This window comes from Stenella coeruleoalba (assembly GCF_951394435.1).
Source record: "Stenella coeruleoalba genome assembly, chromosome: 1".
Lineage (NCBI taxonomy): Eukaryota > Metazoa > Chordata > Mammalia > Artiodactyla > Delphinidae > Stenella > Stenella coeruleoalba.
Genome location: NC_137169.1, coordinates 113433627 through 113449349, shown reverse-complemented (window position 1 = coordinate 113449349; position 15723 = coordinate 113433627). Strand labels below are relative to the sequence as shown.

Below are 15723 nucleotides of genomic sequence, written 5' to 3'. Positions count from 1 at the left end.
ACATGTCTCACCTCAGAAGAGATTTAGTTGGGGTTTCCTTTGTCAGTCAATCAATAAAAAGGCCAACTCATCCTTTCACTGGCTCATGAATTTCTCTCTAGCTTCTCCTGCCCCTGTCCCAGAGCATCTCAGACCTCCAGCCAGAACTCCTGCTAAAAGACCTTTCAACATCATTCTCCTGACATCTTACCTCTCATTCAGCTATAGCACTCTCTCTCCTACCTGGCCTCCCATGGGCTGACCTCCTAGTCATGCCCACTTTCAGTGCAGGCTTGGCACCTCACTCATAGTCTTCCTCTCTATCCTACACTCTGTCATCATTCCATAACTCATCCACATGGATGACCCACTCAATAAAATGGCTTGTCATTCTTTCCGCCACCCACTGCCCCGTACATACACTACTCCAATCACCTGATCACAACCTCCTATCCCTCTACTTGTTTCTTCAAATCCTCCAATCACTAGGGGCAGGACAGGAGTAAAGACGCAGATGTAGAGAGTGGACTTGAGGACACGGGGATTGGGAAGGGTAAGCTGGGATGAAGTGAGAGAGTGGCATGGACATATATACACTACCAAATGTAAAATAGATAGCTAGTGGGAAGCAGCCACATAGCACAGGGAGATCAGCTCGGTACTTTGTGACCACCTAGAGGGGTGGGATAGGGAGGGAGAGAGGGAGACGCAAGAGGAAGGAGATACGCAGATATATGTATATGCACAGCTGATTCACTTTGTTATAAAGCAGAAACTAACACACCATTGTAAAGCAATTATACTCCAATAAAGATGTTTTAAAAAAATAAAAGAATACAGGAATTAAAATAAATAAAATCCTCCCATCATTATTTTTCTCAGACCTCAACAGAACCCCCAGTTCATTAACACCTTTACTTCCTCCCAGACAATCACACCCTCGACTCCCACCGCCATTTGAGTGTTTGTCTCGGTATCCATCCAGTAACTCATCCCTCCTCTTCCTAAGGTATAGAAGACTGCTTCCTATGAAAGGTGAACATCTCCGTCTCACCTCTAGAGTCCATCCTTCCTTGCATTCTCAGACTTTGAACAACTTTCTCTCCTGCTTTATAGGATCCTTCCCATTGACATTTAACGTGCTGTGTCTCTCCCATGTCTAAGAAAAAACCCTAACTTGGTCCCACTTATGTCTCCAGCCACTGCTCTATTATGGCTTCACTTCCAAAAAAGAGTCAGTTGCACAGATTGTCTCCATTTCCTCCTTACCTTCTTGGATTTAACACTTGGTTTCTTCTGACCTTTATATAAAAAATGACTCTCACAAAGGTCAAAAATGACCCCCATGGCTTTAAATGCAATGGCCCTTTTCCAATCCTCACCTTACTTGGTCTCTCAGAAATAGTATTTCTTTCTTCTTGAAACCCTCCCTTCCTTGGCTTCAATGACTTCACCTTCTCCTGGATCTCCTTTCTCTGCCACTCCTTCTCTGTTCCCTTTACTAGCTCCTCCTTTTATAGACAAACTTTAAAAGCATTGGTGTGTCCCAGAGCTTTGTCCTGCATGTACCCTCTTCTCTTATATATGTTCTTTCTCTGGATAATCCTGGGGGTGTCATCTATAAATGATTCTTAAGCTTTTATCTCCAAAAGAGACCTCCTACCTGAGCACCTGCCTATGCCATATCTCTTAAAGGCTCGTGAACTTGAACATCTCTAAAACTGAACTCATGGAACTCCCCCCATATCTGGTCCTCCTCCAAGTGTCCCTAGCTCTGTGAAAGACACTTCCATTCACCCATATATACAAGGCAAAATCCCAGGAGTCTTCCTTGCCATTTCTCTCCCTTGGTCTCCATAGCCAGTTAATCATTGACTCCTATTGATTTTATTTCCAAAATATTCCTTGGATCTTTTCTTTCTATCTTTACTGCCACTATCATAGTCAAGTCTACCACCATTTCAATTACTGCAACGCCACCACTCCACCCCTAATAACCTCTCCATTCCATTTCTGTCCCATTACAATCCATTTTGCACACTGAGATCAAAATTGTCTTTAGAAAAGAAAGGTTTGATCATCTCATGCCCCTGTATAGAGACACTTACAGGTTTCCCATTGCTCTGTGAAGAAGGATCAAAATCCGTACCATGGCTTGTGAAGCTCTGCCTAGCTCTCCAGCCTCCTATTTCATGGCACTCTTCAAACCCTTCTCTTACTGCTGCTGTCACCTCGTTTCAACAGCTCAAAAGCTCCAACCTTCTTCCCAGCTCAGGGCCTTTGCGCACACTGTTTGCCTGCCTGGGCAGTCTTCACTCCCTTCCTCACCTGGTTAATTCAGATGTCACTTTGTGAGGAAGCATTACCTGACTAACCCATACTAGATCAGGCCCCATTATTATACATTTCATAGCATCCTATTCTTTACTTTGTATCAATTGTAAATGTTTTAATTATGTATTTGTATTTCTATTTAATTGCTCTCTATCATCTCATCTAGATTGCAGGCTTCATGAGGGCAGGAACTGTGTCTTTCTCACTATTGAATCCCCAGCATATTGTGTAGTTCCTGAGACTTTTAAACTGCTCAATTAATTTTTGATGAATGAATAAATATAAAAATGAGCCAATAACTTGATCAATATTTATTCTCTTTTGGGTCTTATTTTTGATGCAGCCAAGGCTCGGTTACATCTCTGGCTATGTAAGCAGCAGTCTCCCCTGTTTCTCATTTTCTATTGAACTGATTTCTCCTTTTCTCCAATTGTCTTCTGACTTCTCAGATACTTGGGTTTCAATTTAATCTCTGTTTTCAGATTCCCCAAACACTTTTGTGATTGTATATCGAAGTATTCCAGACTATATATAACACTACACAAATGATTTGTTTCTTCAGATATGAAGCAATTATAGCTGAGTTCTGAGTGATGTCACAAGGTCATTAAAAACATTTTCCTGTTTGAAATGTCTTTTCTATAGAAGAACGTATTTAAACAGCATGAACTGATGGTTAACTATCTTTTTTCCTTCAGTTCCAGTGTCTCAGCCTGTCCTCACCCTCAGGGCTTCCAGGGCCCAGACTGTGGTGGGGGACATGATAGAGCTTCACTGTGAGGCCCAGAGAGGCTCTCCCCCGATCCTGTACCAGTTTTATCACAAGGATGTCGCCGTGGGAAACAGCTCAGCTCCCTTGGGAGGGGGAGCATCCTTCAGCCTCTCTCTGACCACGAACCATTCTGGAAACTACTCCTGTAAGGCCGACAATGGCCTGGGGGTCCAGCAGAGTGAGGTGATGCTACTCAGTGTCATAGGTGAGTTGGTCCTGCCCACAGACAGCACAACCAGGGACTGACTGCTTTCTCTCCCTGGCAGCAGAAATGGAGCTCCAGCACTCCTGTTTGCTGGTGTGACCACCCAGCATATTTCCTGCACATAGAATTTCCAGTTGAAAGTCTGGGATCCTTCCTGTGTCTGCGCTTTCAGGAACCTGGACCTTCCCAGCAGCACAGTTCAAGAAGTCTTCTTGAATGTGATCAAAACTCCTCACTAAAAATGCAAAGAAGGTTTTTAGAACCAAGACTATATTTTGATCTGCAATTACGATACAAAAGGGAAAATAACGAATTTTAGGTATAGGTTTCGTTGCCCCCAGAAAGGTCAGGTCATTCTTTATCCTGGTTTTTCTCTCTTTGACTTCCAACAAACTTCTACTCTTGAGCTTCTTTCACTACCAGGGATATAAACATGCCTCACATTTCCATATTAAAAATTCTATATTAATATTAGCTAGGTACATAGCTTTTAAGGGTATACAATCACAACCAATCCAAGTTAGTTTACAAAGTGATTCTTAAAGCAGTGGGGACACAGAGGTGAAAGCAGGATGACATGGAGTGAAAATGGTCACCCATTAATCAAATTCTTTCATTCTCTAAGCAGTCTGACATCTTGCCTTTAGGTATAAAAGCCAAAGGAAAACTGCTTCTTGTCATCTCTGAATCTGCTTTGTGATGATCCCCTACAGGCCAATCTTATGGTAGAGCAAAAGTATGCTAAGGGCTGTTGAGATGAATGTTCTAGTGTTGGTTCTGAAGATACTAGCTCTATGAACTTGGCCAAGCATATTTCCCTATATTGACCTCAATTTCCTCATTCACAAAGTGAGAAAATTGAACTAGATGAATATCAGGGTCATCCTCAACCCTAGAATCCTATTATTTTGGTGCACAGGGAATATGGTGTATGTCAGACTCAAAGGTTCCTGGAAGGAGACATGCTAAAGGAGAAGCTGGGAGTCACTGCTCCTGGGATACAAACCCAGAGAAACACGAGACCATGAAATAACATGCAAATGCTTTCTGAAGTACATAAAGCAAAATACAGGCTGATACTCTTAGTCTCCCTTGGCTGGGTCCCTGAGTATCATAAGAAATACAGACAAAATCACATGAGCAGGTTGATTTAGGCATACCAGCCCAGGAGCCAGCATCCCATCAAGGTGGCTGGGGTAGCCACCTCTTTGGCATCTAGCAGGCTACCTGATTGCAGATTTGATTTTTTTCCATTCAACTAGTCCATTCTTCTCCCCCCAGTGGTAGGCAGCACCTGCCTCAGCCAATTTTCCTCTAAGGTTCACAGGAACTCTTACCGCATGGTTTACACACTCACCTTTTAGATCCACCACACAGGCATGTACTTCTGACCAAGTGCCACTCCCTCCCTCTTCACAACACAGTGGACCAGCACATCATACCCCTCACACTCTGTATTCGTGATTTTATACACATCCTCATTCCTTTGTTTCTATGATCCCTGGTGCAAATGCCTATTATTTATGCTGGTGCTATCACACCTAAAGGACTTCTTGCTAAATGATTGTGTCTGAGTCCTAGAACTAGGACACATCATGGAGAACTACAAGAAAAAGGAATACTTATTACATTGTCACTACCATCATCATCATCACCATCATAAATACTTACTGAGCCCTTGTATGTGCCAGGCCCTGTGCTTAGTACTTGACATGCAATATCTCATTTAATCTTTAAAATAAACCACTGAGGTTAAAAATGAGATCATTTTTATCCTCAGTTTGCAGGAGAGGAAACTGAAGCTTAGAGAGGTGAAGTAACCAGCTTAGAGACACAGCTAGCAAAGGTAAAGCCAGGTTGAAAAATGAGCCTATCCAACTCAATGTAAATCTACATTATAATATCTCTCATCCTTTGTGGCCAGGTTTAACACAACTTTTTAATAATTTATTATTCTGGAAGAATACATAAACTTTCACGATAAAAAGTCAAATGGAACAAAAGGGTACTTTCAGGTATATTTTTCTAGAAATATTAAAATATATTATAAACATAAAGGCATAGAATTTTTTACAAGTACAATCATATTACACATATAGTTATGCAACTTGCATTTTTTACTTGATATATCTTGGATATCTTTCATGTTTTATTAGCAAGTCAACTAGGTTGTCTCCAGTTTTTAGCTATTATAAAAATTCTACAATAGAAATCTTTGCGCAAATATATTTGCAAATACTTTTTTAAATAGAAGTATAGTTACAATGTGTACAGCAAAGTGATTCAGTTTCATATACGTACATATATATATATATATATATTCGTTATCAGATTCTTTCCATTGTAGGTTATTACAAGATATTGAGTATAGTTCCCTGTGCTATACAGTAAACCCTTGCTGGTTATCTATTTTATATATAGTAGGGTATACATGTTAATCCCAAACTCCAAATTTATCTCATCCCTGCCTGCTAGCCCCCTTGGTAACCATAATTTTGTTTTCTATGTCTGTGAGTCTATTTCTGTTTTATAAATAAGTTCATTTGCATTATTTTTTTAGTGATAAGTGATATCATATGATATTTGTCTTTCTCTGTCTGACTTCACTCAGTATGGCAATCTCTAAGTCCATCCATGTTCTTGCAATGGCATTATTTCATTCTTTTTTATGGCTGAGTAATAGTCCATCGTATGTATATATACCACATCTTCTTTATTCATTCATCTAATGATGATATTTAGGTTGCTACCATGTCTTGGCTATTGTAAATATTGCTGCTATAAACATTGGGGTGCATATATCTTTTTGAACTAGCACTTGCCCAAGAGTGGAATTACAGGATCATATAGTAACTCTATTTTTACTTTTTTGAGGAATTTCCATACTATTCTCCATAGTGGCTGCACCAATTTACATTCCCACCAACAGTGTAGGAGGGCTCCCTTTTCTCCACAGCCTCTCCAGCAATGTTTCTTGACTTTTTTTTTTAACGTCTTTAGCGGACTGTAATTGCTTTACAATGGTGTTAGTTTCTGCTTTATAACAAAGTGACTCAGCTATACATATACATATATCTCCCTATCTCCTTCCTCTTGCGTCTCCCTCCAACCATCCCTATCCCACCCCTCTAGGTGGTCACAAAGCACCGAGGTGATCTCCTTGTGCTATGCAGCTGCTTTCCACTAGCTATCTATTTTACATTTGGTAGTGTATATATGTCCATGCCACTCTCTCACTTCGTCCCAGCTTACCCTTCCCCACCCCCGTGTCCCCAAGTGCATTCTCTACATCTGCATCTTTATTCCTGTCCTGCTCCTAGGTTCTTCATAGCCTTTTTATTATTTTTTAGGTTCCATATATATGTGTTAGCATACGGTATTTGTTTTTTTCTTTCTGACTTGCTTCACTCCGTATGACAGACTCTAGGTCCATCCACCTCACTACAAATAACTCAATTTTGTTTCTTTTTATGGCTGAGAAATATTCCATTGTATATATATGCCACATCTTCTTTATCTCTTCATCTGTCGATGGACACTTAGGTTGCTTCCATGTCCTGGCTATTATAAATAAAGCTGCAATGAACATTGTGGTACATCACTCTTTTTGAATTAAGGTTTTCTCAGGGTATACGCCCAGTAGTGGGATTGCTGGGTCGTATGGTAGTTCTATTTTTAGTTTTTTAAGGAACCTCCGTACTGTTCTCCATAGTGGCTGTACCAATTTACATTCCCACCAACAGTGGAAGAGGGTTACCATTCCTCCAACCCTCTCCAGTATTTATTGTTTGTAGATGTTTTGATGATGGCCATTCTGACTGGTGTGAGGTGATACCTCATTGTAGTTTTGATTTGTTTTGCTCTAATGATTAGAGCATCCTTTCATGTCTTTGTTGGCAATCTGTATATCTTCTTTGGAGAAATGCCTATTTAGGTCTTCTGCCCATTTTTGGATTGGGCTTTGTTTGTTGTTTTTGATATTGAGTTGCATGAGAAGTTTGTAAATTTGGGGGATTAATCCTTTGTCAGTTGCTTCATTTGCAAATATTTTCTCCCATTCTGAGGGTAGGCTTTTCGTCTTGTTTATGGTTTCCTTTGCTGTGCAAAAGCTTTTAAGTTTCATTAGGTCCCATTTGTTTATTTTTGTTTTTATTTCCATTACTCTAAGAGGTGGACCAAAAAAGATCTTGCTGTGATTTATGTCAAAGAGTGTTCTTCCTATGTTTTCCTCTAAGAGTTTTGTAGTGTCCGGTCTTACATTAGGTCTCGAATCCATTTTGACTTTATTTTTGTGTATGGTGTTAGGGAGTGTTCTAATTTCATTCTTTTACATGTAGCTGTCCAGTTTCCTCAGCACCACTTATTGAAGAGACTGTCTTTTCTCCATTGTATATCCTTGCCTCCTTTGGCATAGATTAGTGGACCATAGGTGCGTGGGTTTGCCTCTGGGCTTTCTATGTTGTTCCATTGATCTATGTTTCTGTTTTTGTGCCAGTACCATATTTTCTTGATTACTGTAGCTTTGTAGTATAGTCTGATTCTGCCAGCTCCTTTTTTTTTCCTCAAGACTGCTTTGGCTATTCAGGGTCTTTTGTGTCTCCATACAAATTTTAAGATTTTTTGTTCTAGTTCCATAAAAAATGTCATTGGTAATTTGATAGGGATTGCATTAAATCTGTAGATCGCTTTGGGTAGTGTAGTCATTTTCACAATATTGATTCGACCAATCCAAGAACATGGTATATCTCTCCATCTTTTGGTATCATCTTTAATTTCTTTCATCAGTGTCTTATAGTTTTCTGCATACAGGCCTTTTGTCTCCCTATGTAGGTTTATTCCTAGGTATTTTATTCTTTTTGTTGTAATGGTAAATGGGAGTGTTTTCTTAATTTCTCTTTCAGATGTTTCATCATTAGTGTATAGGAATACAAGAGATTTCTGTGCATTAATTTTGTATCCTGTAACTTTACCAAATTCATTGATTAGCTCTAGTAGCTTTCTGGTGGCATGTTTAGCATTCTCTATGTATAGTATCATGTCATCTGCAAACAGTGACAGTTTTATTTCTTCTTTTCCAATTTGAATTTCTTTTTCTTCTCTGATTGCTGTGGCTAGGACTTCCAAAACTATGTTGAATAATAGTGGTAAGAGTGGACATCCTTGTCTTGTTCCTGATCTTAGAGGAAATGCTTTCAGTTTATCACCATTAAGAATGATGTCTTCTGTGGGTTTGTCATATATGGTCTTTATTATGTTGAGGTATATTCCCTCTGTGCCCACTTTCTGGAGAGTTTTTGTCATAAATTGGTGTTGAATTTTGTCAAAAGCTTTTTCTGCATCTATTGAGATGGTCATATGGTTTTAATTCTTCAAGTTGTTAATATGGTGTATCACATTGATTGATTTACGTATATTGAAGACTCCTTGCATCCCTGGGATAAATCCCACTTGATCATGGTGTATGATCCCTTTAATGTGTTGTTTCATTCTGTTTGCTAATATTTTGTTAAGGATTTTTGCATCTATATGCATCAGTGGTATTGCTCTGTATTTTTCTTTTTTTGTACTATCTTCGTCTGGTTTTGGTGTCAGGGTTATGGTGGCCTCATAGAATGAGTTTGGGAGTGTTCCTTCCTCTGCAATATTTTGGAAGCGTTTGAGAAGGATGGGTGTTAGCTCTTCTCTAAATGTTTGATAGAATTCACCTGTGAAGCCATCTGGTCCTTGACTTTTGTTTGTTGGAAGATTTTTAATCACAGTTTCAATTTCATTACTTGTGACTAGCTTGTTCATATTTTCTATTTCCTCCTGGTTCAGTCTTGGAAGTTTATACCTTTCTAAGAATCTGTCCATTTCTTCCAGGTTGTTCATTTTATTGGCATAGAGTTGCTTGTAGTAATCTCTTAGGATGCTTTGTATTTCTGCGGTGTCTGTTGTAACCTCTGCTTTTTCATTTCTAATTTTATTGATTTGAGTCCTCTCCCTCTTTTTCTTGGTGAGTCTGTCTAATGGTTTATCAATTTTGTTTACCTTCTCAAAGAACCAGCTTTTAGTTTTATTGATCTTTGCAATTGTTTCCTTTGTTTCTATTTCATTTATTTCTGCTCTGATCTTTATGATTTCTTTCCTTCTGCTAACTTTGGGTTTTGTTTGTTCTTCTTTCTCCAGTTCCTTTAGGTATAAGGTTAGATTGTTTATTTGAGATTTTTCTTGTTTCTTGAGGTAGCCTTGTATAACTATAAACTTCCCTCTTAGAACTGCTTTTGCTGCATCCCATAGGTTTTGGATCATCGTGTATTCATTTCCATTTGTCTCTAGGTATTTTTTTATTTCCTCTTGGATTTCTTCAGTGATCTCTTCATTATTTAGTAATGTATTGTTTAGCCTCCATGTGTTTGTGGGGTTTTTTTGGTTTGTTTTTTTGTGTGTGTGTGTGTGTGTTTGTGTTTTTTAATGTTTTTTTCCCTGTAATTCATTTCTAATCTCATAGCATTGTGGTCAGAAAAGATGCCTGATATGAGTTCAATTCTCTTAAATTTATTGAGGCTTGACTTGTGACCCAAGATGTGATCTATCCTGGAGAATGTTCCGTGCACACTTGAGAATAAAGTGTAATCGGCTCTTTGGGGATGGAATGTCCTATAAATATCAATTAACTCTATCTATTCTATTGTGTCATTTAACGCTTCTGTTTCCTTATTTATTTTCATTTTGGATGATCTGTCCATTGGTGTAAGTGGGGTCTTAAAGTCCCCCACTATTATTGTGTTACTGTCAATTTCCTATTTTAGAACTGTTAGCCATTGCCTTATGTATTGAGGTGCTCCTATGTTGGATGCATATATATTTATAATTGTTATATCTTCCTCTTCAATTGATCCCTTGCTCATTATGTAGTGTCTTTCCTTGTCTCTTGTAACATTCTTTATTTAAAGTGTATTTTATCCAATATGACTATTGCTACTGCAGCTTTCTTTTGATTTCCAATTGCATGGAATATATTTTTCCATCCCCTCACTTCCAGTCTGTATGTGTGCCTAGGTCTGAAGTGGGCCTCTTGTAGACAGCATATATATGGGTCTTGTTTTTGTATCCACTCAGTGAGCCTGTGTCTTTTGGTTGGAGCATTTACTCCATTCACGTTTAAGGTAATAATTGATATGTATGTTCCTATGACCATTTTCTTAATTGTTTTGGGTTTGTTTTTGTAGGTCCTTTTCTTCTCTTGTGTTTCCCACTTAGAGAAGTTCCTTTAGCATTTGTTGTAGAGCTGGTTTGGTGGTGTTGAATTCTCTTAGCTTTTGCTTGTCTGTAAAGCTTTTGATTTCTCCATCAAATCTGAATGAGATCCTTGCTGGGTAGAGTAATCTTGGTGGCACGTTTTTCCCTTTCATCACTTTAAGTATATCATGCCACTCCCTTCTGGCTTGTAGAGTTTCTGCCGAGAAATCAGCTGTTAACCTTATGGGAGTTCCCTTGTATGTTATTTGTCATTTTTCCCTAGCTGCTTTCTTTGTCTTTAATTTTTGCCAATTTGATTACTGTGTGTCTTGGCGTGTTTCTCCTTGGGTTTATCCTGTATGGGACTCGTCGCGCTTCCTGGACTTGGATGGCTATTTCCTTTCCCATGTTAGGGAAGTCTTCAAGTATAATCTCCTCAAATATTTTCTCTGGTCCTTCCTCTCTCTCTTCTCCTTCTGGGACCGCTATAATGCAAATGTTGTTGCATTTAATGTTGTCCCAGAGGTCTCTTAGGCTGTCTTCATTTCTTTTCTTTCTTTTTTCTTTATTCTGTTCCACAGCAGTGAATTCCTCCATTGTGTCTTTCAGATCACTTATCCGTTTTTCTGCCTCAGTTATTCTGCTCTTGATTCCTCCTAGTGTAGTTTTCATTTCAGTTATTGTACTGTTCATCTCTGTTTGTTTGTTCTTTAATTCTTCTAGGTCTTTTTAAAACATGTCTTGCATCTTCTCCATCTTTGCCTCCATTGTTTTTCCAAGGCCCTGAATCATCTTCACTATCATTATTCTAAATTCTTTTTCTGGAAGGTTGCCTATCTCCACTTCATTTAGTTGTTTTTCTGGGGCTTTAGCTTGTTCCTTCATCTGGTACATAGCCCTCTGCCTTTTCATCTTGTCTATCTTTCTGTGGATGTGTTTTTTGTTCCACAGGCTGCAAGATTGTAGTTCTTCTTGCTTCTGCTGTCTGCCCTCTCAAGAATGCAAGAGTTTTCTGTGCATTAATTTTGTATCCTGCTACTTTACCAAATTCATTGATTAGCTCTAGTAGTTTTTGGGTAACATCTTTAGGATTCTCTGTGTATAGTATCATGTCATCTGCAAACAGTGACAGCTTTACTTCTTCTTTTCCGGTATGGATTCCTTTTATTTCTTTTTCTCCTCTGATTGCTGTGGTTAAAACTTCCAAAACTATGTTGAATAATAATGGTGAGAGAGGACCACCTTCTCTTATTCCTGATCTTAATGGAAATGGTTTCATTTTTTCACCACTGAGAATGACGTTGGCTGTGGGTTTGTCATATATGGCCTTTATTATGTTGAGGTAAGTTCCCTCTATGCCTACTTTCTGCAGGGTTTTATCATAAATGGGTGTTGAGTTTGTCAAAAGCTCTTTCTGCATCTATTGAGATGACCATATGGTTTTTCTCCTTCAATTTGTTAATATGGTGTATCACATTGATTGATTTGTATATACTGAGGAATCCTTGCATTCCTGGGATAAAACCCACGTGAGCATATTGTATGATCCTTTTAATGTGCTGTTGGATTCTGTTTGCTAGTATTTTGTTGAGGATTTTTGCATCTATGTTCATCAGTGATATTGGCCTGTACTTTTCTTTCTTTGTGACATCTTTGTCTGGTTTTGGTATCAGGGTGATGGTGGCCTCGTAGAATGAGTTTGGGAGTGTTCCTCCCTCTGCTATATTTTGGAAGAGTTTGAGAAGGATAGGTATTAGCTCTTCTCTAAATGTTTGATAGAATTTGCCTGTGAAACCATCTGGCCCTGGGCTTTTGTTTTTAGGAAGATTTTTAATCACAGTCTCAATTTCAGTTCTCATGATTGGTCTGTTTATATTTTCTATTTCTTCCTGGTTCAGTCTTGGAAGGTTGTGTTTCTCTAAGAATTTGTCCATTTCTTTCAGGTTGTCCATTTTTTTGGCATATAGTTGCTTGTAGTAATCTCTCATGATTCTTTGTATTTCTGATGTGTCAGTTGTTACTTTTCCTTTTTCATTTCTAATTCTATTGATCTGAGTCTTCTCCCTTTTTTTCTTGATGAGTCTGGCTAATGGTTTATCAATTTTGTTTATTTTCTCAAAGAACCACCTTTTAGTTTTATTGATATTTGCTATTGTTTCCTTCATTTCTTTTTCATTTATTTCTGATCTGATATTTATGATTTCTTTCTCTCTGCTAACTTTGTGAGGGTTTTCTGTTGTTGTTCTTCTTCTATCTCTAATTGCTTTAGGTGTAAGGTTAGGTTGTTTATTTGAGATGTTTCTTGTTTCTTGAGGTAGGATTGTACAGCTGTAAACTTCCGTCTTAGAACTGCTTTTGCTGCATCGCATAGATTTTGGGTCATCATGTTTTCATTGTCATTTGTTTCTAGGTTTTTTTTAATTTCCTCTTGGATTTCTTCAGTGACCTCTTATTTAGTAGTGTTATTTAGTAGTGTATTGTTTATCCTCCGTGTGTTTGTGTTTTTTACAGATTTTTACCTGTAATTAATATCTAGACTCTTAGCATTGTGGTCCGAAAAGTTACTTGATGCAATTTCAATTACCTTAAATTTACCAAAGCTTGATTTGTGACCCAAGATATGATCTATCATGGAGAGTGTTCCATGAGCACTTGAGAAGAAAGTGTATTCTGTTGTTTTTGGGTGGAATGTCCTATAAATATCAATTAAGTCCATCTTGTTTAATGTATCATTTAAAGCTTGTGTTTCATTATTTATTTTCATTTTGGATGATCTGTCCATTGGTGAAAGTGGGGTGTTAAAGTCCCCTACTACGATTGTGTTACTGTCATTTTCTCCTTTTATGGCTGTTAGCATTTGCCTAATGTATTGAGGTGCTCCTCTGTTGGGTGCATAAATATTTACAGTTGTTATATCTTCTCCTTGGATTGATCCATTGATCATTATGAGTATCCTTCTTTGTCTCTTGTAATAGTCTTTATTTGAAAGTCTATTTTGTCTGATATGAGAATTGCTAACCAGCTTTTTTTTGACTTCCATTTGCATGGAATATCTTTTTCCATCTCCTCACTTTCGGTCTGTATGTGTCCCTAGGTCTGAAGTGGGTCTCTTGTAGACAGCATATATGTGAGTCTTGTTTTTGTATCCATTCAGCCAGTCTATGTATTTTGGTGGGAGTATTTAATCCATTTACATTTAAGGTAGTTATCAATATGTATGTTCTTATTACCACTTTCTTAATTATTTTGGGTTTGTTTTGTAGGTCTTTTCCTTGTCTTCTGTTTCCTGTCTAGAGAAGTTCCTTTAGCATTTGTTGTAAAGCTGGTTTCGTGATGCTGAATTCTCTTAGCTTTTGCTTGTCTGTAAAGGTTTTAATTTCTCTGTCAAATCTGAATGAGATCCTTGCTGGGTAGAGTAATCTTGGTTGTAGGTTTTTCTCTTTCAACACTTTATATATGTCCTGCCCCTCCCTTCTGGCTTGCAGAGTTTCTGCTGAAAGATCAGCTGGTAACCTTATGGGGATGCCCTTGTATGTTATTTGTTGCTTTTCCCTTGCTGCCTTTAATATTTTTTCTCTGTATTTAATTTTTGATAGTTTGATTAATATGTGTCTTGGCCTGTTTCTCCTTGGATTTATCCTGTATGGGACTCTATGCCCTTCCTGGACTGGATTGACTATTTCCTTTCCCATATTAGGGAAGTTTTCAACTATAATCTCTTCAAATATTTTCTCAGTTCCTTTTTTTGTCTCTTCTTCTCTGGGACCCCTATAATTTGAATGTTGGTGTGTTTAATGTTTGCCCAGTGGTCTCTGACACTGTCCTAAATTCTTTTCATTCTTTTTTCTTTATTCTGCTCTGTGGTAGTTATTTCTACCCTTTTATATTCCAGGTTATTTATCCATTCTTCTGCCTCAGTTATTCTGCTATTGATTCCTTCAAGAGAATTTTTAATTTCATTTATTTTGTTGGTCATCATTGTTTGTTTGCTCTTTAGTTCTTCTAGGTCCTTCTTAAATGTTTCTTCTATTTTCTCCATTCTATTTCCAAGATTTTGGATCATCTTTACACTCATTACTCTGAATTCTTTTTCAGGTAGACTGCCTATTTCTTCTTCATTTGTTTGGTCTGGTCATTTTTACCTTGCTCCTTCATCTGCTTTTTGTTTCTCTGTCTTCTCATTTTGCTTCACTTACTGTGTTTGGGGTCTCCTTTTCACAGGCTGCAGGTTCGTAGTTCCCGTTGCTTTTGGTGTCTGTCCCCAGTGGCTAAGGTTGGTTCAGTGGGTTGTGTAGGCTTCCTGGTGGAGGGAACTGGTGCCTGTGTCTTGGTCAGTGAGGCTGAATATTGTCTTTCTGGTGGGTAAGACCGTGTCTGGTGGTTTTTTTCGGGTGTCTGTGACCTTATTTTGATTTTAGGCAGCCTCTCTGCTAATGGGTGGGGTTGTGTTCCTGTCTTGCGAGTTGTTTGGCATAGGGTGTCCAGCACTGTAGCTTGCTGGTCATTGAGTGGAGCTGGGTCTTAACATTGAGATGGTGCTCTCCGGGAGAGCATTTGCCATTTGTTATTACGTGGAGCTGGGAAGTCTCTTGTGGACCAATGTTGTGAACTCCGTTCTCCCACCTCAGAGGCATAGGACCTGACACCCGGATGGAGCACCAAAACCCTGTGAGCCACAATTTTGGGAAGTCTGAGGTCTTCTGCCAGCTTTCAGTAGGTGTTCTCTAGGAGTTGTTCCACATGTAGTTGTTTTTCTGATGTATTTGTGGGGAAGAAGGTGATCTCCACGTCTTACTCCTCCGTCATCTTGAAGGTCTCAGTCCTGTTGACTTTTTTTTTATTCAAAATATAAAATTTATTCAAAAGCAATAAAATAACAGTTTCTATGAAGTATGAACTGTATATAATAAGTAAACACATCACAATACCAAACCTGTTGACTTTTTAATGATGGCCATTCTGACTGGTGTGAGGTGATACCTCACTGTAGTTTTGATTTGCATTTCTCTAATAATTAGCCATATTGAGCATCTTTTCACGTGTCTATTGGCCATTTTTTACATAACTCATGTCAGTAGCCCTAAAGAAAATAGTCTTAGAAGTAGATTTGCTGGGTCAAAGTTTATGTGCATTTTAAATTAGATATGTATTTCCAAATCACCATTCAAGGAAGTGTCTCAAATTTGCATTCCCACTGAGAGAATATCAGGGT

The 15723-nt window shown here is 38.4% G+C and overlaps 1 protein-coding gene across 1 annotated transcript in view; it reads left to right on the top strand.

Annotated features, from left to right (window-relative positions):
• The window catches only part of FCRL5 (Fc receptor like 5), a gene marked incomplete at its 3' end in the record, with an annotated part of 53237 nt that overhangs the window by 31844 nt on the left and 5670 nt on the right, over nt 1–15723 (top strand). The window contains exon 9 of the mRNA XM_079921652.1: nt 3012–3290. Within this exon, the coding sequence (XP_079777778.1) occupies nt 3012–3290 (279 nt within the window). The remainder of the gene's footprint in view (nt 1–3011; nt 3291–15723) is intronic.